The sequence below is a fragment of the Choloepus didactylus genome, chromosome 1, assembly GCF_015220235.1.
Source record: "Choloepus didactylus isolate mChoDid1 chromosome 1, mChoDid1.pri, whole genome shotgun sequence".
Taxonomy (NCBI): domain Eukaryota; kingdom Metazoa; phylum Chordata; class Mammalia; order Pilosa; family Megalonychidae; genus Choloepus; species Choloepus didactylus.
In genome coordinates this window covers 146694338-146721714 of record NC_051307.1, presented here as the reverse complement: position 1 = coordinate 146721714, position 27377 = coordinate 146694338, and the positions used below count along the sequence as shown (strand labels likewise).

General features: G+C 38.9%; 1 protein-coding gene, 1 long non-coding RNA gene and 1 other non-coding gene across 6 annotated transcripts in view; 1 reads left to right on the top strand and 2 right to left on the bottom strand.

Annotated features, from left to right (window-relative positions):
• Positions 1-9401, top strand: part of AGTR1 (angiotensin II receptor type 1) — a 48630-nt gene extending 39229 nt beyond the window's left edge. For both annotated transcript variants that reach the window (XM_037843035.1, XM_037843025.1), the window contains one exon: positions 6878-9401. In XM_037843035.1, the coding sequence (XP_037698963.1) occupies positions 6927-8006 (1080 nt within the window). In that variant the 5' untranslated portion in view covers positions 6878-6926 and the 3' untranslated portion in view covers positions 8007-9401. The remainder of the gene's footprint in view (positions 1-6877) is intronic.
• Positions 1-24479, bottom strand: part of LOC119539461 — a 93038-nt gene extending 68559 nt beyond the window's left edge. For 2 of the 3 annotated variants that reach the window (XR_005217884.1, XR_005217883.1), the window contains exons 1-4: positions 24369-24479; positions 23503-23554; positions 15007-15168; positions 11582-11698 (exon numbers count right to left, since the gene is read on the bottom strand). This is a non-coding gene — a long non-coding RNA (uncharacterized LOC119539461). Of the gene's footprint in view, positions 1-11034; positions 11699-15006; positions 15169-23502; positions 23555-24368 lie in introns of those variants that run through there. The other variant, XR_005217882.1, reaches the window with a different exon arrangement.
• Positions 20587-20693, bottom strand: LOC119510432. Its single transcript, XR_005211927.1, has one exon. It is a non-coding gene; the product is annotated as a U6 spliceosomal RNA (small nuclear RNA).
• Positions 24480-27377: the final 2898 nt, after the last annotated feature.

The window sequence follows — 27377 nt, the reverse complement described above, 5'->3', positions numbered from 1 at the left end:
CAGTACATGTGGAAGTAAGAAAGCAGTCTGTCCTCTCTTAATTTCTTGTGAGGGCAGGCCACCGTGAATGATATTGACTTGGGAAGGCAACCAGAAATGATTATTTACCATTTAGATATATCACACAGTCATTAAGTTTGAGGAGTTCAGATCTTACATACTAAATTAGTATGGCAGTAATAATTTTAGTAAAATATGTTTTGTTTTGAGAAAAACAGTCACCCAGGAATTGCAGGGGATTATTCTGATGAACAAATATATCTCCAAGGAAAATGTTTTGGCCTAGAGAATTCAGGCTGGAATTTCTAACCAAGAATATGGCGTTCTCCTGTGCATCTGACTTGAAAGCAATTCTAGTTACTTGCCCCATAGACCCAGCTTCTCTACCATGCTCCCCTCTCCATGGGGGTCAGGATTCCTAGCACAGAAAAGAGTACAGCCCAGAAAGACATAGATACTTTATCAAAGGGCATTACATGGGGTTGGAGGCAGGTGGAGCAAGACTATATATAGCCCAGTAATCCAGAGCTTATTGAGTTAAAGTAACTATTATCTCCAAGTAATGTGTAGGGCAACCTCCAGTCAAGATGAAGATGATGAACTAAGCAGGCATGGAAATAACCCCTCCTGCTCTAAACACATAAATACTGGATTACAACTCTGAAAAGGAGTTAAGACTACATGGGCCAGGAGAAGGATCAATCCCAGATATACACCTGAGATAAAGTTCCGATGACTTTACCAAAGACCATTAGATCATGTTCTGAAGGCAATTAAAATGGGTTTCCTGGTTAAAGCCAGGAGTTGGCAATTACTACCTATTCACGGCCAACCACTAGAAAACTTCTGTACACCAACCTAGGTTTGAGAGTAGGTGGGAAGCCTACGCAGCAATATCTGCAGAAAACGTTTGGGGTTAGAAACTAATCAGAGAACCTGGCTTCAACAACTCTCCCAGATCAAATGAGTTTGTATCCCAAGCAGAAGATTCATAGGCCTCCACCATCTGAGCACTCAGGCCTCCTGCAAAAGTCAACTCCCAGTGGAAATGAACTCACAAAGATTACAAAACCTAAGAGGAAGGCCAATACCAAAAAAGAGTGTCCACAGACGCCACAAATTGTAAAATTTATACCTGAGGAACTACAAATAGCAAAGAATAGAGTAGGGGCTCTAAACATACAGATGTTCAAAATGTATGGAGATAAAGGAAGAAATATATGCCATAAAATAAGAACAGAAGATTAAGAAATAGAAAACAAGTGGATTTGAAAAAGAAACAAGTAGAAACCCTAAAAATTTTACTGCCAACTTCTATGACTCAGTGGATTCACAAATGGATACTTACTGTCAGTTGTTCCCTCTAGAATGCCTCATTACTTGGGAGAAAAACACACACACACACACACACACACAGGAGCAGAAACTTGTTTTCTAAAGTCTGACATCTAAAATAGGAACAATAAAGAGAGTGGTTTGTTGAGCTGTCCAGCACTAAAAAAATCATGCAAACATTTGCCTACTCATTTTGATTTTTAAGAAAGATACTTTGATAGTAGATTATTCTAAAATATAATTACTTGGTCTTTTAGTTCCCTCTTTATTATCATAGGAAACTATGGCGTATTTTTTTTTCTTTAGATTGCAAACTCATTAAAAAGGAGCTTGTAATGAACAATTTAATTAGATTGGTTTCGGGTTGCCTAAAAGCTTAAGAAGGTATTAATATTCTAATCAAAAGTCTTGGGGAAATATTCTTAGAATAAACAAAGAGAAAATCTTCTTTTGTTTGCTTGTTTTTAAGAACTGGGGAAGCTGTCAAGTATACAAGGTAACTGCTACGGAAGTAAGCAGTAAATATATGTGGTTTGGCCACCATGAGCCACCCTATGTTTGCAGCAGGTTGATAGTTCCCACCTGACTCATGGCAAATTTATTCAGCTGCCTAAGATTACTTTTTACTCATACTTTGAAAGAAGGTAGTTGAGCCTTCTAATGACAACAGAAGGAGCTTACAGTGGTAAATCTTTTTTTTTTCCCATGCTTCTTGACCCACGGTTGTTTTGAGTAAATGCTTGGCTTGGCATTCAAAAAAAGTACTAAAGATTCAAAATAAATTTAAAGGATTTATTAAGCACATACTATTTGAATGCCTGGTGCTTTCACATTATCTCATTTAATTTCTACAATAATTACGTGCAGTAAGAATCTCTGTTCCCATTTCGTACAAATGAGAAAACTGAGACTCGTATTCAGAGAAAAGGAAGATTCCATTATATGTCCTTAGTGTCCAAACCCCATCTTCTTCCCCCAGGGGAAAAGGGCATGACATGGGGTTGGGGGCAGGTGGAGCAAGACTATATATAGCCCACTAATCCAGAGCTTATTGAGTTAAAGTAACTTAACTATTATCTCCAAATAATGTGTAGGGCAACTTCCAGTCCAGATGAAGATGAAGGACAAAGCAGGCATGGAAATAACCCCTCCTGCTCTAAACACGTAAATATGGGATTACTTCTCTGAAAAGGAGTTAAGACTACATGGACCAGAGAAGGATCAATACCAGATATACACACAGTCTGGGTAAAAGCTCTGGCTAGACCCAGAAACAGTAAGAGGTGGAGCCTCCCAGTTTTTTTCAGTGCCATCCCTGACTGTAACCCTGCTGGGAGAACCCTGAATATTCCCGATTTTTCCTTAGGCAAAATCCAGGTGATCTCAACTAGATGTTAGAAGGTTACTTAATCCAAGAGAAGTAAATTAATCCAAAGGATGAAACTGAAATTTAGCTGCTTTCTGAGACACAAATTTGACTCTTACTGGATCGCATCTCTCTCTCCTTCAGTTCCTCACCAAAACAGCATCCATTCAACTTCGGTGAGAAAAGTTCCAAGCTCTTCCCCACCCACTCATTGTCAGTCTAAAGTGGTTGCCAAGCATAAGGGTTCCATTTCCCCCTCTTTTCTGGGAACCAAGTTTCTCTAGGGAGGTTTATCAGTGGCAGCAGTGCAGACTAGAGAACTCTGCCTTTTACAAAGCCGGAATGACCCATGTCACCCTCCATTCAGAAATGCCGGGTCCACGTTCAGACCTCACACACCTGCCCAGAGGGTTGTGCAATGTCTGTACCTTTACACAGAGCAGTTTCCCATAGATGATGCTGCAGACATTGCTAAGGAGGGGAAAGTTCAATTGATAACACAATCTGTACTCCAGCTTGGCTGGCCAGCTGGTTGCCTTTAATTTCTGACCACTCTGCCTCCCATATATCCTTCAAAGCCCAAATGCCATCTCTTCCAGAAATGCCTCTGCGGTGGCATTTGACAGTTCATTATTCCTATAGTTAAGAATACAGTGGGTGTAGAGAGTGCTGGTGTTAAGCTGATTATTAACAGTTAATTAAATCAAGTATTTATTTGCTATGTTATTTCATATTTGTATTTTTAGGTTTCCTTTTACATTCTTTTTATATGCTTTGTGACATTACGTATTTTTAAAGTCCATGGAAATAATTTAAAGATTTGAGCTCTGGTGGATGATTACTTAAGTTTGAAAATGTAATATTTTAATAATACTGTACCATGCCATCTCCTCTGGCAAGTGTCCCCTATTCCCTCCTTCCACCCACTGAGCTAGCTCGGTTATAGACATTCCACATGCCTCTAGTATGTATAGTATTCAGCACACTGTAGTCTAATTCTGTCCTTAAGGCTCCTGTTCACCCAGCTATACTAGAATGCCTCCAAGAGAAGGACCACAACTTTATTCATTTTGCATCCCTGACTCCAGTACATAGTAGGTGTTCAGTGAATATGCAATGAATAGATGAATGCCTCCTGAATGTGCTATTTGCATTTCTGCTTCCCTGCACCTGCTTACATGGTTCCATCACCTAAAATTCCTCACCCCCTTGCCTCCACCCTCAAGTATGAAAACATTTGTTTCCTTACCAGGTAGGAAATCTTGGTCATAACTTACATAAACATTTATGTAAATGTTATTCTAATTATCATATTCAATGCTATTTCCAGAGACTCTCAAGCAATATACTCACTAAAATAATAAATAGCTTGCTGAAATTTCCAAGGATGCTGCCCTAGACATTGAGAGTGGCCTTTTACATATCAAACATTGGTCAGAATGACTCAGTGGAAACCAAGGAAGAAGCTGACATCAGTTTGTGAAGAAGTTGGAGTAAAAACAATGTTTGTAAATTAATTTGTCCTTTCAAATGCAGAAATTTGATGGTTACAGTTCCATTATTAGTCAATAAAATTCTAGTCACTCTGGAAATAGGATTAATAGAACCAACCTGACTTGTGTGCTCTAGAAGTCAGGTCAAGAGGGGAAAGGGAAGAGAGGGAAGAGAGGGTTCGCTTGGGTGACCCTGTTCTCAGAATTCAGGGTCACCCAAGTGAACCTAACACATCAGGTTTATCCTTTCCATCTTTAAGTGTTCTTGTGCCCAAGCTGAACCAAATACTTACCTCTGCCATAATTCCCAGTTATGGCATATTTTATCCAGGACCCTTATAATCTTTGAGGTTCTTTTAACTTGAACATTTCTGATTTTTCCTTAGGCAAAATCCAGCTGATCTCAGCTAGATGTTAGAAGGTAGATTAATCCAAGAGAAGTAAATTAATCCAAGATGCAGCATGTATGACAGCTAGCCCCTAAACCTTTAGTAAAACATTGAATTTTTAATAGAAAATATTTGTTTACCCAAATGAATTTGTACTTGTATATTGGCAGGAACCATAATAAAAGGAATTAAAAAATCAACAAGGTGCAGGGAAATCTGTCCAGATGAGAAAGAAATAGGTCATACTTCCCTAAGAGCCTAGCCTTAGTTTCTTTTAAATTGATCTTTCTTTCATCTTCTGTTTTCCAAACCACAAGAGTTTTTTAAGTACTAGGAGTTGGGAGTGTGGGGTTTTGTTTTTCGCTTTTGTTTTTCTTGCCTATAATGATTCCCAGCCAAGCAGCACTGGGGATTTTCTGTGAGGTTCTATGGGGAGTGGGATGCAAACTGATTTCATAGGCCCCATATAGAAGTTAGTCTTGATATTCTATACTCATAGCTTTTAAGTTATATGCTATTCATGCATTCATTTGTCCACTCACTGTCTTATTCATCAGACACTTACCATGTGCCTCGTGAAATGTGTCAGATCCTAAAGTATTAAACAAGATGATACAACACAGGCCTTACCCTCCAGGAGCTGACAGACCAGTGGGGAAGTCACATATGTCAACAGACAATTACAATATACTGTGAAAAACTGCATCGTAAGTGTGCCAAAAGGCCTCAGAAAATAAAGCAGCCAATTGCCCAGAAAAATCAGGAAGGCTTCACAGAAGAGGTGACATCTAGGATTGATAATGGTTGTTTGTGGCTACTGATATCCCCATGAATGATAGATAATATAGGGCTGAGTATAAAAGAAGATGATAATGATGGCATGGAGCCAAAAATTATTTAGGAGAAATAAATTTACCTACTCGGGGAGGCAGAAGCCACTGATGAACCCTTTTCTTCCATGTGTCATCTCTTAAAGGCTGGCTACAGGAGACTCATCCCTTCTACAGCACCTCTTTAAACCAAGATGGGCACAATCTTCAGAGAATGTGTCCAGCCATCCCAGATGCTGAACACAACCATCCTGGGCAAACCAGTGCTGCCTTGGTCCTGCTCTTGTTCTTCCTCAGCACATGCTGCTACAAGGGGAATGCACAGCCATACTCATCTAGAGACCTTCTGCTACTGTAGTAATAGGACATGTGCCCCCAGCACCCCTGCCCTGCCTGGGCTATACCTACCTGTGCCCAAAGCTGACCTCTGCTTCCTAGCACACCTGTCCCATAGCCTGCAGTGTCACTCACTGCACCTTCCATCTCCTTCCCAGAGCTTCCTGATGGACTCTCGTCTAGGGCAGAATAGGTTGATTTTTCTCCATCACGTAAATGAATAGCTTGAATGCTAATTATGTAAAATGGTGGAGCAAATATTTGCAGAAGTCTTTGTGGCGCTCATTCCTGATCGTCTGATTCTTCCTAAAATCTGAAAAACTGCTGCTGGCATGAGCCCTCACTAAGGACATGTTTTCTTGATAATTCTGACCTAAGCTATTCATTTGAAATCCTTGTCACATAAATGGTTAACCTGAACGTTAACTCCAGAAATGACTGGGAGATGCAAAAGTTAAGGAATGCAGACCCCATGGATAGACTGAGTTGAAAGGTAAAAAGTAAGTGGTTACCACTTGTAGTGGCCTGGAAAACCATGTCGTGAGCCCTCTATCCCTCTTAAATCAGACCCCACAAGGTCCAATAACATAAAAGGCAGCTATTCAGACTATTTAGGGAGAATGCTAATAATTTTTAGACCTAAGTAAAGATTGTGAGATGAAAGGATCTTGAAGAGTAAGATAGGGGTATATCACACTTCTGAGGTTAAAGACAAACATTAATTTGCCTTGCTTACCTCACGAAAAACTCTTCTTTCAGAATAACTAATTTAATTCAGTAGTGTTTTCTTAGTTAAGCTTGTGATTTCTAATCAATTTGCAAGCAAAGATTTACTTAGAGAAAAAATGCAATGGCCCTGGATAGGCTTATTCAAATACTATCCCATTTCCATTTGTCAGGAGGACCTTTATTACTTACTACAAAAGCAATGAGTTCTAAAAGTTAATTTAAATTTGCAGACATGGATTTTATCAGTTTACAGATTTTCTTCAGAAACCATGATCAAATTTTTTTTAAAAAAACTTGAATAAATTGGATTTATGATTGTGAAAGAAAATTAATTTTAAAAAATTTGCTTGTTCACAACTGGAAGTTAAAGTGTTTTAACCTTAGTTTTATTTTCTCCAGGGGCATTTGGCATAGTGTCTGAGACACGAATTCAACCAAAGAGATCAAAATGATCCTCAACTCTTCTACTGAGGATGGTATCAAAAGAATCCAAGATGACTGTCCTAAAGCTGGAAGGCACAATTACATATTTATTATGATTCCTACTTTATACAGTATCATCTTTGTGGTGGGAATATTTGGAAACAGCTTGGTGGTGATTGTCATTTACTTTTACATGAAACTGAAGACGGTGGCCAGCATTTTTCTTTTGAATTTAGCGCTGGCCGACATATGCTTTTTGCTGACTCTGCCGCTGTGGGCTGTCTACACTGCTATGGAATACCGCTGGCCCTTTGGCAACTACCTGTGTAAGATCGCTTCAGCCAGCGTCAGTTTCAACCTCTATGCCAGTGTGTTTCTACTCACATGTCTAAGCATCGATCGCTACCTGGCGATTGTTTACCCGATGAAATCCCGCCTTCGGCGCACAATGCTTGTAGCCAAAGTCACCTGCATTGTTATTTGGCTGCTGGCTGCCCTGGCCAGTTTGCCAGCTATAATCCACCGGAATGTATTTTTCATCGAGAACACAAATATCACAGTTTGTGCTTTCCATTACGAATCCCAAAATTCAACCCTCCCCATAGGGCTGGGCCTAACCAAGAATATACTGGGTTTCCTGTTTCCTTTTCTGATCATTCTTACAAGTTATACTCTTATTTGGAAGACCCTGAAGAAGGCTTATGAAATTCAGAAGAACAAACCAAGAAATGATGATATTTTCAAGATAATTATGGCAATTGTACTTTTCTTTTTCTTTTCCTGGATTCCCCACCAAATATTCACTTTTTTGGATGTGTTGATTCAGCTGGGCGTCATAAAGGACTGTAAAATTGCAGATGTTGTCGACACAGCCATGCCCATCACCATTTGCATAGCTTATTTTAACAACTGCCTGAATCCTCTTTTTTATGGCTTTCTGGGGAAAAAATTTAAAAAATATTTTCTCCAGCTGCTTAAATACATTCCCCCAAAGGGCAAATCCCACCCAAGCCTATCAACAAAAATGAGCACACTTTCCTACCGCCCCTCGGATAATGTAGGCTCGTCCACCAAGAAACCTGTCCCGCATTTTGAAGTTGAGTGACCCACTCAAATTTGTTTGCGAAGTAATCTTGTTAAAGAAGAGGCAGGAGAAACATTCCTCTACAGCACTTCACTTTTGAATGAACATTAACTACTTTTCAGAATTTAAGGAGAAAATGGATTATGTGGGCTGAACTGACTTTTCTCAAGCTCTGAACAAAAGCTTTTTTTCCCTTTGCACCAAAACACAGCAGAGCCACTTTTTTTTGGCATCATTTGTATTATATAGATGATGGTCACTCAAAGAAGGATGTCAGAAACTAGAGGAATGTGTTGATTTGGAAAATTTTTACGGGCTGAAATGCAGTGCCCTGGTCTGTTCTTGTTCTGTTATTTTTTATTTCCACATAAAGATATTTAGAATATGCTGAACCTTTAGAGGAGCAGCAGGAGATAGAGGTCAAGATTGCTCTGCCCAATTTCCAAAGAGCAGTCAAGTTTTGGGGCCTTTTTTATCCATGTGGCAACTGTGGTCTGCTTGTACCTGCTGCTACATGTTTGTACAAAGATTTGCTTAGTAGTAGTTGTCAAGTTCCAGAAACTTTCTATGAAATTCAGTTAGCATCTTATGGAATCACACTGCCAAAACAATGCCAGTTAAATGGCTTATTTGTATAACGGTGTTACTAAAGTCATGTATAGAAGTTTACTTGTAAAGGTGTTACTGTGGTCCCAGCTAGTAAGTGTCTTCCTCATTGTCTTAGTTTATTTCATACCTGAGAAGTAATATATTTTGTGGTAAAAAGATTATAAAAAAGATTATATGTCATAAAGTATGCCTTACTGTTTTCAAAAGTAAATATCTCTATATAAAAAAGATTATATATCATAAAGTATGCCTTACTGTTTTCAAAAGTAAATATTCTCTATATATGTGTATATCTATATCTCTAAAGTGTCACCTGATTAAAATTTGACCATTATATTTACCTTAAAATAAAATAATTTTATTATAATGTATTTAATCTTCATTATTTAAAATATACAGTGATTTTTTTTCCTTGATTTTCCTCCAGCTACACTCTCAGGAGCCTGAATGGTTCTGGGGACCGTCCTAGCCCAAAGGCCACTGTCAGGGGATTTCTTGAATTGACAACTTTCCTTTCCTGTCTCACTCCTTGCTTCCCTTGGATGTCAGACACCCTGGCTATGTGGGCCAGGAAGGGCTGTGGGGTTTCTTTTTTTTAATTATTATTTTTACAAATAGACATTCCCATTTCCCCCATCTCTCTTCCCTCAGTAATCTCTAATCTGCCTTCCATCTCTGCAAGTTTTCTATTTCTAGTCATCTAAGGGATATTGTACAATTTTTGTCCTTAGGTGCCTTGCTTATTTCACTGAGCATAATGTTTTCAAGGTTCTTCCATGTTGCTGCATGTCTCATAACTTCATTCTTTCTAACGACCAAATATTCCATTGTGTGTATGTGCTATATTCTGTTTATCCATTCATTTGTTGACAGACACAAGTTATTTCTACCTTTTGGCTATTGTGAATAATGCTGCTGTAAACATTGTTGTACAAGGATCTGTTTTCACCCTCTGGGTATGTACCATGAAGTGGAATTGCTAGGTTGTATGATAATTCTACATTTAACTTTTTGAGGAACCCCCATATTGCTTTCCACAATGTCTGCACCATTTTACATTCCCACCAACAATGCACTAGAGTTTCAATTCTCCGTATCATCTCCCACACTTGTTATTTTCTACTTTTTTAATAATAGCCATTTCTGTGAGTGTGAAGTGCTATCTCATGTTTGTTATTTGCATTTCCATAAAGCCTAATGATCTTGGCATCTTTTCCAGTATTTATTGGCCAATTGTATATCTTCTTTGGAAAAATGTCTATTCAAGTGCTTTGTCCATTTTTTAATTGAGTTGCTTGTCCTTTAGTTGATGCATTGTAAAAGTTCTTTACATATTCTGGATATTAAATTCTTATCCAATATATGGTTTGAAACTATTTTCTTCCATACAGTAGGTTGTCTTTTCACTTTCTTGATAATTTCCTTTGATGCACAAAAGTTTTCTTTTGATGAAATCAAATTTATCTACTGTTTCTTTTGTTGCTTGAGCTTCTGGTAGCATATCTAAGAATCCATTGCCAAATCCCAGGTCATGAAGATTTGCCCCTATGTTATCTTCTAAGAGTTTTATAGTATTAGCTCTTATATTTAGGTCTTTGATCCATTTTGAGTTGATTCTTTTTTACAATGTGAGTTAGGGTTCTAAATTCATTCTGCTGCATGCAAATTTAACCAAGGATACAAAAAATTTGTATACTGAAAACTAAAAAACAGTGCTGAACTAATTTTAAAAAGACCTAAATAAATGGCAAGGCATCCCATGTTCATGGATTGGAAGAATTAATATGTCAATATTACCCAAATCAATACATAAATTCAGTGCCATCCTATAAAAATTACATCTTTTTTTTTTTTGCAGAAATGAAAAACCTGGTCCACAAATTCACATGGAACTGCAAGGGGACCCCAATAGCCAAAATAATCTTGAAAAGAGTATAGGGTGGGAGGACTCACACTTCCTGGTTTCAAACTGTGCTACAACAATAAAAACAGTGTGGTACTGGCATAAAGATAGACAAATAAATCAAGAAACAAAATCGAAAGCCCAGATATGGATCCACACATCTATGGTCATTTGATTTTTTATTTATTTTCTAAATAAGACAACCATGAATAAGTGTAAACAACTGATAGTTGTATAAAAATAATATTGGTTTTAGATTTTATATTCTGCCATTGAAAAGAGAAAAGAGAAAACATTTGTTCCACTGGATAACATGGAATATACATATCATTTTGAATTTTCCTGTTTTTCATATAAAAAAGAAAAAAGTAACTCTATAACACTAAAATAATACATTTCTCTGCACATAGTTTTTTTATAGGATTTTTTTGTATTACATACATGATCCTTATAGGAAGTTTAGAAAATATAGAAAAGCATAAAAAAATGTAAGAAAGGTATGTATAATTATCTCTAAAACTTAATATTTTTAACACTTGGGTGCATTTTCTACTTTTTGTATTCTTTATACATACATGTAAATATATAAATCATGATATTGGAGTCATAATATATAGTGCTTTTGTATACAGATTTTTCACTTAATCTTATGGCATAGTCATGTTCTGCACCATTAAATATTTTCTAAACCATTCTAAGAATTGCATAATATTACAAAATATTGACACACCCTGATATTGTTAGCTAGTTCCCTATTTTGGAGCATTTAGATTTTTTGTGATTTTTTTGGTGTCATAAATTGCACCATGATGAACATCCAAGTACATGAGTTTGATACATTCTTCACAGTATGTTCCCAGAAATGACACAACTAGTATGAATATTTTTAATATTCTTAATACATGTTGCAAAATATTTTCTAGAAAATTTCATGACAATTTGCAACACCACCAACTCTGTATGAATATAACTTGCTACAACCTCACCAGCATAGAATATTTATTAAATTCAAGTAAAAAGAGGAAATTTACAATAAAGATCAAGGTGCCTCATGGAACAATGCAAGAATAGGATGTAACTGTACCTGAAAAAAGTGTTATGGTATTTCCACTGCCCTCATTCTTGTCCCTGGATGTCTTCTCTGCTCCTGGAGTTCACACAGAGCAGGTTGAGGTGCTCATTCTGGCCCAATAAACTGTGGCTGAAAGATCGGGGGATGCATAAAACAGCTAATAGAAGCCAACTGCAGGGGACAAGTAGGGGGCCATTCAGAGGGTTTTTTGTGAGCTAGAAGACTCTCCACAAAGGAGCCTATTACATTCACATTCTCAATGAAAGAGACATTTTATTAATAAATGTGGTTGCATATGCTCATATTATTTTCCTTTATATTATTTTTTAAATGTATTAATGTAATACCAGCCACTAACTCCTTTACTATTTTCACAAGCATTCATCTCTAAATAAAGTAAATTCCAGCTTATCCCCAATTATAATATAGATTCTTCCTATTTGAAGTTCCTCCAGGTCAGTTCTCTAACAGTTTATTTTTTATTCAAAAGTCATTTTAATCCAAGTGATTGCAAGCACTTTAAACTTGCTGAACAATTTTATAGGTTATAATTGGTAGAAATTTCTAGTAGACAATTGTATTTAGGTATCCTCTATCTCATGCATCTATTAATGAATATAAATAACTTGTTCCATGACTCATTTTTTTTATTTCATAACATTACATTGTGATCTTTCCTCATCCCATTTCATGAAATAGATATTGACAATCTCATTGATTAACCTTGTTTTCTCAGTGAGTCTAACTTAATATTGAAGTTGAGACTTTATTTACCAAAATGTTAGGATGAGATGCCATAACTTATTTCTCATGAACACATTTGGAAGTTGGGGGAATTCCTTATTTTGGGGATATTTTTTAAATGTATGCAGAAAGGAAAATGTACCATAAGGATCTCAGTTTCTAACAGAACACTAGGGGAATGTGTGTTATTGTACATTCCAATGCACACTCCAATCCTTGTTTCCCCCATGAAAGATTCATCTTTTTGGTCAATCATTCATTCATTCATATGTTCAGTAAATTGTGTATTGTTTCCTTAACCTGTGCTGGGAGACTTGAGTTGTGCTTGCTTAGCTTAGAACATAGGGTGGAGGTTTCAGTTAGCTGGTGTGGGCAGGATGAAAGAGAGTAGAGTGAGAAATGACTTGATTGCCAAGCCATGGAAAAGCTCATAGAAACAACAGATGTTCAGTTTCATAACTCTGTATACAGATGCAATTTTTCCAACAGTATTTGCCAACTTGGGGAGCCAGAGAAGAGAAAACAGATTCAGACAGGTCACAAAAGTTGTGAGTGAAGAAAACTAGATCCAGGGAATTGGGGGCACTGGTGTGAAATCCCTGAGGGTAGAGAAGAAAGTAAATCAGGAGAGGTGAGATGCAGAGAGACCAAGGAGTGGACAGGAGGCTGGAGGCAGCTCCACACTGCCTCAAAGGCCAGGAAAACTGTATTAAGATGTTCAGAGCCCAGGGTCCATGGTCGATCTACTGAACCCAGAACAACCAGAGTCAGTGGGGGAAGGAGGCTATAAACAGTAGACAGAATGGTGTGAGGCAAAACCCAATTTTATAATTTTTATATATTTCAGGCTTGTTTAATGGGAGAGAAAAGGCCTCCTATAGGACCCCACAGGAGCTCCTGTGAGAGTGAATAAATGTAAAGCAAATAAAGGAAAGGAAGAGGTGTAATATTGTAGCTACAATGAACAAAGAATCAAATTTTCAAAATTTAAGATTTTGATAGAATCAGCTAATATATAGCATATGTAACAACACTAATTCTTACCTGATATCTTTGTGTAGCAGACACCTACTGTGGAACTATCTGCAGTGTACTTCCTTCTCCCCTTATCCTAGAAATTGCCCTCCTCACCAAGGAAAGGAGCACCTCAGGATCAGCCATTTTCCTATCTGCCATCTCCAGGCAATGGTTCATCAGTCCAGGCTTGAACTGGACAAATCACAGTGCTTCTTAAGGATTTTTTGAAGGTAGTAATGAAGAACCAGCCCCTCCCCAGTGTTAGACGTTGTAAGATGTAAGCTACTAGTAGCATATCTCCCACCATGTGGAGAAAGCTGGTCTGCATTATGAGTAGTTAACAGAAAATGTGAGAGATCCCTAGCAATCTATGCTTGTGTCCTTTATTGTATCTGTGTCTGATGCCCAGCTGTAGCCCTAACATTTTTTGGAACTAGCATCCATATATCTAATCAAGGGACTGGAATATAATGATCTATAGCTGAGGAGATCTGTGCGTGGTCATTCCTGCCTGTGTCCTATAAGAATTTCCCTTCTGTAGCAACAGCATATAGCCTATTGACCATGCAATGAGAGCTACCAGTCTGGGTCCCAACACTTCTTGCCTTATCTTAATAAGAAGTCAGATGGAACTAGCTCTCTTTTCACATGAGAGGGTGGTGACCAGGACATCCAGTAGCACGTGCATTGGGGTGGAGGAAAGGGGCAGTGGAGTGGCATAAAAGGCCCTGTGGTTGGATCAGACTGAAGGCACTAAAATGCCTACTATTGTAAATTGTAACCTCCGATCTCCCCCTGAGATGAAACAGGAGTAAAATACTCTTCTGTTAAAGGAGAAATTATAATAAATATGATTTGGGTCATGAAACAGTCAATAAAGAGAGCAAAATGGGCACCTCTGTACCCTCACCCGAGAGCCCAGTTGCATGGCCCACAGTGCTGCCGGGGCCACCCTCTCCCGACTGACCTGGCTGATCTGAGGATCTCGCAGAACCGCCAGCAAACACAGCACCCACCCAGCCCAAATCCAACCAGGTAGACCTTAGTTCACCAAGCCCATAACACCTGACTTGAAAAGTGAGACAACCTATGGCCAAAAAAGGAATTAGCAAAACTTTCATCAGAAAAAGCCAGAATTAGAAATCTGACTAGCCTTTTTTTTCCCAAAACACCATAACTTAGAAAGAGCAAATTTCGCTTGAATAATATTTAATTCTAAATCATCCATATACAAGGAAGCTTTGCATAATAACCCTGAAAGAGTTTAAATATCCTGAGATTTACCCTTCAAGCAGTATGATAGGAAAATATTTATCTATATGCACAAGAGATGTAAATGTTATGGATAAATGATGTTAATTTTAAAACTATTAAAAACCAGTTTCCTCTTATGATTACTTTGCTTCAAGTATCAAAATGATGATGAGCCATGTATGTCCCTGGGCCCATTTCTTGTTCTTTCCATATCGTATAAAGCTGTACTTGAAATATGAACAAGATGAGACATAAGGATCTTAGTGAACCTCCCAGTGAGTTGGATAGATCTCAAGGAACAGCTTTTCCAAGCCTGATGAAGTTCTTCTGTGCTGTATGGGCACATACACTTGCTAAATTATAATTTTCAGAAAATAAGCTTCAATTTTCCAAAATGGCATAGAAAGTGAGCAGGCACTGACCAGTGGGGAGAAGCTCTCGTTGAGGTCACCACAGAGAGGAGAGTATCCTCATGCATCCTCCGGAGCGGTTCTGCTGTGAATCAGCCAGCGGATGGAAGAACCCCGTCTTCCTTGGTGGCTTTCTCCTGGTTGTTGCAATTGCACACAAATTTCCAAGCAACACTGAAGGAACGCAGAGGAAAGGAAAGTATATTAGCCAGGGGATATGCAGGCAATTCTCTCCTAAACTGGCCCTCAATTTGAATCATTCAAAAAATACTGGAGAAGGTCAACAAAATAAATAAAAAGAATTCCCAAGTACATAACCTAATGCCCTTACAAATAAGCAACTGCTATTCTCATTAATTCACATAGTAAGTAGATAGTAGAGATATAACATCATCATTTTTATAGATATTCACTGAGTCCTTCTATCTACTCTACCTTCTTCAGAAAGGGCCTCCTATTTCAATCTGGGCAACTGCCCCTTTCCCACCTTTAGAAAAGGTGATCTGGCTGGGGCTCCACCTCCAACACATCCAATGGGGAATGTGAAAAGACCTAAGCAAATCAGCTGGTCATGTTCCTCAGGCCACAATGGGATGGGCACATGACCTTAATGGACCCAATCAGTGTGAATTCCCTGATTTTGCCATCGACTACCACACAAGATGATTGCTCCTCATTATAAGGGAGCCTAAGCGGATGTGAGAAGCTGCCGCAGCCAGTTTGTCATGCCAAAGAGAGAGACAGGAATGTCCAGTTTTCTCGGGCTTAAGAATAAAGCCAATATAGGAAGCCAACATATTGAAAGGCTGGACCAAGAGATGGAGAGGAACCAAATCCTTGTAATATCATTAGAGAACTGACTTTCTATGCCAGGAACTAGGCCTACCCTCCAGACTTTTCTTTTTTCTTAAGCCATACTTCTCTGATCCCCAGTTCAGGATGGGTTTCCTGTCAAAAATGCCCACTAAAATCCAACTTCAATAAAATCAGTATAGCTACCATGTATCAAGTTATTATTATAGGAAAGACAGAGAGTTCTCTTTCTACACATATCATTTAATCCTCACAACAACCAAGTCACGTTGGTGCTATTATTATCCAATGATGCAAAAAGAGGCTTAAAGATTTTGCCTAATCAGCCCAATATCACACAAATGGAATTTGATACCAGACATTCTGACTCCAGAATCAGTGTTCTTATTTGTTACACTATGTTGCTCTCCAAAAAATGGCATCACAAAATATGACTCATGTAGGTACCTTCCAAAATGTCCATTCTATTTATTCAAAATCAATATGAGTAATATTTATTTTGTTGTTATCTCATATATACTGGATTTCAAGCTAGAATTTCAAATAGTCTCTATCCTTGAAAGTTAGGGGTCATTAATGGAAAGCACTAATTGCCCTTACACAGCATAGCACTGGATTTTACATTCATTGTAATTTGATTTTGGATGAGCTTATTTTGGGTCTAGCAAATAGGCTACAACTGTTAATTGTTACAGTAATTAGCTAAAAGCTCTGGTCCTCTCTGCAGCCAAGAATTTAGATAGATTAGTAAATGAGAGGGAGAGGAAAATTCCTAAATTAATTTTTCTGTCAAACTTTTACCTTCTTTCAGCCTAATGGAATGATGGTCTTTTGAAAAAAATGTTATGGAGAAATTAAATTACATTCTGAGAAAAAAAAAAATTCCTATTAGGGTACACAGTTCAGATTTGGCAATAGAAGTATAAGACCTGAAATAATGGACACAAAAGTGGGATTTATTTAAACTCTGCACAAAGACCTAGAGGATAAAGGTGATATGATCACAGCCATGAGTCCTGAGGAGTGTTCTAGCAATATCATTGAAAATCACTTCAAAACAAATGCAATTAAAGACAGTAAGAGGTGAGAAAAGAGTTGCAGCAGAACAGGCAAAACAATTTTTTTCTGACTGCAAAAACAGGTCAAAAGGAACATAGAATATTAAAAGATGAGTCAGATTAACCCACAGGCTGAGGGAATGGCCATGGCCCAATAAAAGTTCCAGCAGCCAAGATAACTCAGAGAGCAGTGAAGAAGTCTTTCATGGCAGGAGATTGGGTGTAAGGATAGATTAGTGATTCTCAGATGGGGCAATTTTGTCCCCCAGGAGATCTTTGGCAATGTCTGGAGAAACGTTTTTGGTTGTCACAACTTGCTACTGGTATCTAGTGGGTAGAGGCCAAGGATGCTGCGAGGCATCCTACAATGCACAAGACAGCGCCCACAACAAAGAATTTTCTGGGGTGGAGGAAGAAGCAGAGAACATCTTTTAAGCTGTATGAATTAACTGTAATAAACTGTGGTAAATAAACAAGTGTTGGCCTCCCGATTTTTATAACCTATAAAGTGCCCCTACTTCCTCTCTCTTTCCTGTGCAACCACTCACTTTCTCAAATTACATTGAATGTGGACTTCATCCAACTAATGAGTTTACTGGATTTACCTCACACTCTGAAAAAGAAAATGTAGTATCTCACTTCCAAATATAATGCCCTCCTCCCATACACATATACACAGAGAGATTATCTCTATGTAAGTCCACAAGTAAACAGAAAAATTGTGATAAACAGAACAGTGTCATTTCTGGGGCTGAATAGACAGATTTATTCAGTTTGAGCAAAAAGTGGTATGTTTTAATTTCACTCACGAATGTGAGGAGCAAAAGCAGCTGGCGGAGGATGCCAAGTTAAATGGTTACAGTCCCACTTCATGCAAGACGAATGAAGGTGTGGGTCCCACTGAGCAGCTAATCCTCAGAGAAGCCACCAAGTGCAGAAATGAAACATGTGGGAGGAGCTGGCAGCTCCTCCAGGACATTCTATAGTATTTCTGGCATTTGATGCTATTCTGATGAAAATTTTTGTGGACAAAATCAAAGGTATATTTTACATTTACTCTAAGTATTTCCATAGAGAATTAGAGCAGATTCCAATGAAGAGTACATTAAAGCAGTCTAATACAGTGGAAATCAGAACCACAAAAAGGCAGAACCACCAGCTATGCAGGCTAAAAGTTGTAGCTGAGAAAATTACTGGGTTCTGAGCTCCTTGCAGTCAAATGAAAAGGCAACAACACTACATCTCCAGCTCTTTTATCACAGCAAGAGGCAGACCAGGTCTTTAAATGGAGCAGAGTCTTCTTGACACTGAATTCCTCAAGAAATTTCTCATGTTGATTGTGGATGGAGATTTAGAGTCATATAACAGATCATTTTCAAACATTTTTAGTATAGGCCTTATTTTTATGTGGTTGTTTTTGTAATATTCTTTTTTAATGCAATTTTATGGAGATATATTTACATATCATATAGTCATCCAAAGTGTACGATCAGTTGTTCATGGTATCATTATAAAGTTGTGCATTCACCACCACAATCATTTTTTGAACATTTTCATTACTCCAAAATATAAAAATAAAAATAAGAATAAAAATTATAATAAAAGTTAAAAAACAACACCCAAAACATCTCATACTCCTCCCCCCACTATTATTCATTTCCTTTTGGTCTCCATTTTTCTACTCATCTGTCCATACCCTGAATAAAGAGAGTGTGAGCCACAAGGTTTTCACAATGACACAGTCACATCATATAATCTATACAGTTATATGATCATCTTAAAGAATCAAAGATACTGGATTGCAGTTCAACAGTTTCAGGTACTTCCTTCTAGCTATTCTAATACACCAAAAACTAAAAAGAGACGTCTATATAATGCATAAGAATAACCTCCAGAATGACCTCTCAACTCCACTTGAAATATCTCAGCCACTGAAACTTTATTTGGTTTAATTTCTCTTCCCCCTTTTGGTCAGGAAGGCTTTCTCAATCCTATGATGCACTGTCCAGGCTCATCCCTGGGAATCATGTCCCATGTTGCCAAGGTGATTTATATCCCTAGGAGTCATGTCCCACCTAGCAGGGAGGGCAGTGAGTTTACCTGCAGAGTTGGCTTGGAGAGAGATGCCACATCTGAGCAACAAAAGAGGTTCTCTGGGGGTGACTCTCAGGCACAAATAAATAGACTTAACCTCTCCTTTGCAGTAACAACGTTTCTAAGGGCAAGCCCCAAGTTCAAGGGCTTGGCCTTCTAAATTGGTAGTTTTCAATGGTTGTGAGAATATCAGGAATTCCCCAGGTGGGGAAATTTAGTATTTCCACATTTTCCCCCAGTCCCTCAAGGGGGTTTTGCAAATACTTTTTATTCTCTGACCAAATTACTCCGGGATGCATCAGGGCTTCACACTAACCTGTACAAATCAACCCGATCTCACCCCTATTCAGTGTTCCATGTAATTATGATGTTTGAATAAACTGATCATACAAGTTAAATTATAAATTGTACTACAGAAAATACAGATTTTGCACCACATAAACATCTCTTCCTTTGGTCTCACACAGAAGCCAAAGTTTTAAAACACAGTCAATATCATTTGTTACCCTTTAGTCTGATTTACCTTAGTCCTAACCAAGTCCATTTGTTCATATCTCTAATTGAATTCTGATCTCTTTTTCAGCTTGTTTAACATTTGCTGTGTGGGGTAATGCTGACATTCATAGCTGCTGAACTCTGGCTGTAAATCTCAGGTATCACACAAATACCCGAAGTTCCGGGGCCCAACCAGGTTATACACAAACAGCTCAGCATCTCAGAATTTAGAAATAACCATTACAACTCATGAATAGATATGACTGCTGTAAGAGCTTCCAATCTGGGACCTTTACCGTAAGCCTTGCCCTGATAACCTATGCTCTCAGATTCAGCTCTCAGAGTTTGCACGTTATATAGCTAGTCGATATTAGTGAGGTGTTATAATGTTTGTCTTTTTGATACTGGCTTATTTCACTCAACATACTGTCCTAAAGTCCATTCACCTAGTTGCATACCTCACAACTTCCTTCTTGCCACTGCTCGGTATTCCATTGTATTTATACACCACAGTTCACCATTCCGTTTATCAGTTGATGTAATCTTAGGCCACCTCCATCCATTGTGAATTGTGAATACTGCCATCATAAACACCAGTGTGCAATGCCTATTCATGTCCATGCTCTCAGTTCTTCCAAGTATATACCCAATAATGGGGTTGCAGGACCATATGGCAACCCCACACTTAGCTTCCTGTGGACCAGCACACTGCCCTCCAGCTTCCCTCTGGTTTTTTTTAAGCAGTTTATTCACACACCATACAATCCTTCCTAAGTAAACAATCACTGATACCCGGTATAATCACATAATTATGCATTTACCACCACAATCTATATGGGACGTTTCCATTTCTTCCTTAATGAAAGAGGAAGAGGAAAAAAAAATGAAGAATAAAAATATAATAGAAGAAAAAGAAAAATAAAATAAAATACAATGAAAAGGTCAGACAATAATAACACTGCCAAGAATCCCATATCACCTCTTATAAACCCCTCTTATAGACATTTAGCTTTGGTATATTGCCTTTGTTACAATGAATGGAAGCATATTACAATGTTACTGTTAACTATGGACTCTAGTTTGCATTGATTGTATTTTTCCCCATACCATCCAATTTTCAACACCTTGCAAAAAATGTATGGAATGCTTCATGAATTTGCATGTCTTTTTTGTGCAAAGGCCATGCTAATCTTCTGTGTATCATTCCAATTTTATAATACGTGCTGCTGAAGTGAGCACTGTAATATTCTTTTATGACTTCAAAGCCCAACTCAATGAAGATGTTGATGTGAAGGTGTCCAGTACAGTGGGGTGAGAATACAGTCATTCAGTGGTATCCTTGATAGGAGTATGAAGGTAGTTGAAGTCAGTGGGGACCTCTGGGTCCATTGAAACCTTAGATAAAATCAGCTCAGACTTTCTGAGAAAATCCAAAGTTCTGCAGAGACACCTGCAGATCCTCGAAGAACTTACATTTCCATGGTGTCCTCTAGTTCTAGCCACCTGCTTCACCCCAGTTCTGTTTTGAGATCATCTCTCAATAGGCTGTGGGCTATCTCTGTTCCATGTGATACATACCTGGAACAGCTCCAATTACACACACACGCACACACAAACACACAAACACAACACATTCACCAAACATTAGATGATATCCTTGGCTCAAAAAGTCCTCCCTCCTCTGATCATTTCTAGACACTTAACCCCATGCAGTTCCCACCTTCACCCCATTTCACACATCACCCCCCTGCCCACTCTGTCACCACCTCCCTTTGGAAAGCAAACCCATTACTTCTTATTTCCTCACATAAAGCAACCTAGCCTTTCATCTCATTAGTTCCCCTCTGTTCAATGTCAACTAGGCCTTCAAGCAAGGATTCATCTTCTCCCCCAAGCAGATAGTCAGGATTTTCCTTAGAGAAATTTCTTGAGAGAAATTCCAATGCACACTGCTAAGATAAAGAATTTTTCACCCTGTTACTCACAGTCCAGTGGTTCTCGAATAGTAGTACCAGCCCTGACAGTGGGAAGAAGAAATATTCCTCATGGAATGGAGGGTCTTCATAATATGATTTATTCAGAACTCATGCTCCATTGATCCTCATGTTTTTCTTCCAATCTGATGGTCTCTTCCTGCTGTTCCTACTTGCAGGGACTGTCCGCCGCTTTGTGTGTGGAAGTGGTCCATGCTCTATGCAGCCATCCACTCAGGAAGGCACACTCATGGGTTTCATCCAATGGATGTTTAAGTCAAACTGCCTGCTCAACATGTTCCCCCTTTGTATACACTGAACATATCATTGGGCTTGGTTTTCAAGAAATTCTCAAATTCCACAAAATTAGTTGCAAAATTTAAAACAATATAACCTTCATTTCAAAATATAAATTCTAGCTTAGCTCATACCTAGAAATACATAACCTTGGTAACCATTTTCTTCATTTATCAAATGCAAGCACAAAAAATTATTGATGTTATTAATATAACCTCACATTTTCAAAAATACTGGTGATGGGTGACTAATTTTACTTTAGTTAAAGATTAATTTTTGTTCCCTTGAGCTATGTGTTCTCTTCATAACCTTCTGATGGTAAGGACCATATCCAAACCTTGTTGGAAGCAATAATATGAAGGATGCAACTCCCACTGGGTCCCTTGTCTAGTTCTTTGACTCAAGTGCACCAATACAAGTATGAAAAACGAAAACTTTCATCAAAGAGTATATTTCTCACATTACCTGTATTATTATTTGAAGAGCCCAGAACCCACTTAAAATAAAAGAGCCAGCAATTACAAAATACGTTCACCTCTATTTTCCTTCTCCATGCTCAATGCAAAAGAAAAGTCATGACTCCAAATCAAACTTGAGACCATTCTCTGAATACATTTTTACAGAAATTCCTTGTTATTTTATTTATGTAAGGTATAATTTGAGATGTTTTACTTCAGGAAAACAGATTTATTATTTTTCACCAGGACCCAGCTCCAAGATTTGGTGGCTATAACCTGAATGATTCCAGAAATTTCCTAAGAGCAACTTCAGAAATAAGAACACAATACACTGCCTACGTACCTTTGGGGCAAATTCTAAATGTTGTATGGAGCAAAATACCAACCTAACAGAATTACACAAATAACCGTCAGCCCCGTGTTGTTGCTGCCCCCATGAGACACAGGTTATACAATATCTTCCCCAGCAACACTAAAGTCCATGGAAGTTGGTGGCCTTTCCCCACAAGCTCTACAAATCCTCAAGGGACTGCAGGATGTCAAATTCCCCTGGAGGCAGACTCTGAGACAAAGATTTGAAAGATTTGTGTGCAGTAATTGAGGAGTGCCCTCAAGAGCTACATATGGGCCTGGGGTGGCGGTGGGGTCAAGAGGGTGGATTAAAGGAGGAAGGTTTGGGAGGAAGGAGCGTCCTTTATGCTCACGTTGACCAATCTTTGGAAGTGATCCGTCCTCCAGAAGCGGGTATGCCCTAGGTGGGCTTTCCTTAGCAGAGAGCAATTGTTCAGAGGGGGAAACAGCTGAGAGCTATCCGCCCTTAACCAACACTGCCAGCAGCTGGGAGATGACTGTGCAGCCCTGAAGGGAGGGTCTGGGCAGAGCTCTACAGTGATGACTGAAGGCTGAAGAGGGTGCTTGCCTCCCCCTCCTTCCTCTCCTTTTTCTCCTCCTCCTCCCTCCTTGTTCTTTTCATCTTCCCCTTCTCCTCTTCCTTCTCACCTCCTCATCTATGGGCTTCTCATTTAGCACACATTGCTTCTATCCTACATGTCAACCAAGGTGAAATTCAGCCTATTCTTCACTGTGCGTAAGAAATCCGCCCACATCAAACACTTTTTGTTTTATTCTATCTCAAGAGGGGAGGAAGGGAGTGCTACAGCCTGGAACACATCATCTCCTTGGTGATCTCTACGCCTCCCCTCCCTTTTTGGATTCCCCAAGAAATGATTTGACTTTCCCCAGATTCTTCTCAAAAACCTGCAAACCCACCCTTTCCATGAGAGAAAGCTGAAAACAGAGCTTATCTGTAAGAGAACCCACCTTTCACAGAAAGCAGTCGAAGCTCAAAGTGGTGGAGTATTTTTCCTGTTTCCTGTAGATTCAAAAACAAAAACAAAAAAAAAGAAGAAGAAATTACAGTAGATCTCAAACAATCATAGCCCAACTATTGGAATCCACAAGCAGCTCTTTTTTTTTCTTTTCTATAAAATTGTCAAGTCATGAAAACATGAGCAAGCACACAACCAGGATTATTAAATGACTGATTTCCAAATTACACTGACATAAATATATATTCAGACTCTTCAGACTACTCACTTCAACTTTCTACACGTGCAGACCTGGACAAAAGGAAGCCTTGCCAATCTCTCTTCTATGTTGGATACAACTATCTTGAAACACTCTCCTCTCATGTCTTCATCAGTACTACACTATTCTGGATTTTCTTCCAACCTTGAATCACTCATATTGCCCCACGGTTGCTACATCTTGTGTCTCCCACCTACCAAATACTGGTAAATACCAATACCCTGTCTTTGCCTTTCCCCAAGACCCAGGCCTGTATTTCTAACTGCCTACTCTCACATTCAACTTATCCCAAACCAGTCTTAAAAAACAGGCAAGAAAAAATGGTGCACAGAACCTAAACCATACCCCAGAACTCCCTTCCCACGAAACAGAACAGTCCAGCAAGGGCACTGCTGCTCTCACCAGTAAACTCAAGTTGCTACATTGCCGTGGCTTATCCCACCATCACTGCAGCACCAGATTTGAATTCTTCCCCCACGCCCTGGCCCACTGACACTGCTGGACCTGGATACCAGGCAGTGGTGCTGCCTACACCACAAAGAACTTTCCCCAAACCTGCTGGCTTTTTTTCCCCACCAACTCCATGTTTCGGCATGTACCTCAGCCCAACTGCAAGGGAAGATACAGAAGTGAGTTTACAGCATTTCAGCTTCCACTGCTGGAATCCAGCTCTGCCTCCTACCAAGACTCACAGGGTGAGGAATTCTCCAAGCATACAAAATGGGTTCGGTTGCTGGGCAGCCAAAACAACAACAAATGCACACCGCAAAAAGCATTTATTACTAAGAAGGAAAGGACGAGGGAAAAAGTCATAAAGAACAGAGTCCATTGCAGAATATTGGGAAGTAACTAAGTTGCTCTTGGGGTCTGTCCCGCTGCCCCCCACCATGTGCTGACTGGTGGCTTCCTTCCTATTGCCTGGGCTCCCACGTCCCCTGTCCTTCCTGCACTAGCCCAAACACAACTCCTGGCTCATCTCTCACTCACCAAGTACCTTACTTTATAAATCCTTCTCTCCCTGCCCCTTACAAAGGCAGGTTTCAGTTCTGGGAAGACTCTAATAAAGTTTAACATGCTATAAATTTAGGAAAGGAGAACTGCTTGGCTGTAATCTTCTTCAAGCCCCTCATTTTACGGAGAAAGGCACTGTTACCCAGTAAGCTGAACATAACCCTCCAAGAAGCATTTCTGCTTTAACACAGGATAATGCCCCACAAGAATGAACTTCAGACTTAAATTCCAACTCTGAAGTATCACAGAGGGGAGAGAACTTTAGAGCAGATCTTTCTGCGGCTCTTAATATTATACCATAGGTCAGCTCTGATAATAGGAAAAGGCAATTAGAGGAAGTGACAAATCACCCCTGGGAAGTAGGGAAAGGGGAGAAAGGGAAGGTAAGTTTGCAGGTAATTAGGAAAGAGAAGACTAGAATTTCATGCAGAAGCTGCTCTAATAAGCCATACCGAGCTCAGCAGCAGCTTAGCCTTTTTGGTCCTGCACATGGATGATTTCCACATGCCCCCAGGGAGCACAACTCCCATCTGCGGAGACACTGAGCCTCCAAAGCATAAGGCCTGTGATGGGGAGGAATCCTATCCTGTTTTGAAATTATCTCCCAGAGCAGTGCTTCTCAAACTTTGACATGAAGGTCTACATGTCACCTGGGCATCTTGTGAAGATGCAGATTCTGACACAGTAGGTCTGAGGTGTGTTCGGAGATTCTGGTTTTCTTACAGGCCCCGAGGGACTGCTGATGCTGCTAGTCCACAGGCCATAATTTGAGTAGGAAGGGTCTAGGACATGAGGTCAGAGCTCGCCAGTGTTCAGACTCGAATCTCCCACTGCCTACCTATGGAAGCCACATTTTCTCATCTAGGAAGTTTTTCCCGTATTTAAAAGTTGTCGTAAAACGAAATTTAGGGAGCTTCTGCTCAAAAAAGTGAGTCTTGTTACTTTGGGCATAGATTACTAGGAAATATTGTCTAGGTTGCTTGGAGGACAATAATAACAGAAACTCAAAACATTAACAGAATTCAAACCAAAACCACTTCCAAACCACAAACCCAAATTACTATGGCTGTTCCAACAGTGCTTCTAGGATTTCCCTAATATCTCTGAAGTGTCTGTGGCTCTGTCCTTGCCATTTAATTTGGTATTGCTTTGAGAAACAAGTTGCAATTTCTTGCCTGTTTAATGAGAATGCTTTGGCTTCGTGTAGCTTCTAAGACCTGTCTGCACAGCAATGCATAATCTGAGGCAGATGCTCTATTTAAAGATGGAGAGAGAAAGAGTCATTATATCTCTTTCAGGGTTTTATCTTCTCTCAAATGCATACGGATGCACAGCAAGCTAGCAGCCATCCCACACTTCCCTGGTCATTGAATATCCTGCAGTGTACTTCTTAATTAAAACCAGCATCACAAATATGATTGCTTAAGTGCCAAAAACCTGGCTTGCTTAATGGCCAATCAGAGAACTACATGATCATTAAATCCAATTGGAACCACTTTTTTTTTCCTGAGGTGAATACAGTTAAGCTGTAAATATTCTTATTGTTTTCAACCAGTGTAAGTTTTTTTTAGTACTGCTTCCTTTTTCAGCATCACAACTTCCATATCACTTTTGTCTTCAGAATTTAACCCTATGTTATGATAATTTATTACAATTTTTTTTAAGGTAGAATTTGCAGCAAAGCTGGGGATTAAGGAATAATTTGAATGAAAGACACATACAGTGTTGCCTAGTAACACAGGCTGATCTGTACAAAGCCATAAATTGCAAAATTTCATAGGAGCATAAAAACTTTTACTGGCACTTAAGCATATTTTTCCCTGATTGAAGCAGAATTCATGCAACAATTACAACCACACAACAAAAGCTGGTAATGATTAGCCTTCAAGAGCTGCTGTTACTTCCTGACAGTTCCAAAGCTGTTTTTGTTTGTTTCAGGAAAGAAAGCATCAAATCCTTTATGGACCAACCTCACTGAAAAGGCAGAATTGAGCCTACTAATTAGCCAGTGCCAGCATTTTAACCACAGCTCCCACTAAAAAAGGAAGAGTTATGTAATAAATTGCATTTCTAATCAGTTAGTGTCAACCAAACCCAGCTCATAAGTGTATGGATACACCCTTTAGTGGGTGTCCCTCTTGTTATGGAATACAAAGGTAGAAACACCTAATCCAGAAATGGCACAAAAGTGCTTGTGACCATCATCAAGATAAGAACTCCATGAAGATGAAAGCTGGAAGCGAGGAAAGCTATTTTCATTTGTTGTAAAAAACATCTCAGGAAGATATCTTAAAATATCTTCATTAGATGCAGTTATTGACATAAAAATTTTAAAAATACAGTGTTAAAGTGTCCAGAAGAAATTATTTTCACACTGATTTCAAGACAGATTGCAGAGTAATATCCCATAGCCAGCCCAACAAAAATATGGCTTTGTAGAAATAATAATTGATCAAACTCCAATGCACACACATATACACATACAATGAATGAGTGTTTTACTGCTTGGACACTAGGTGATTTCTTTTCCTCTGACACATATTTCTATGAATAGATTCACCAATGTCAAGGGATTCCAACTATAGCTCAAGGAAATT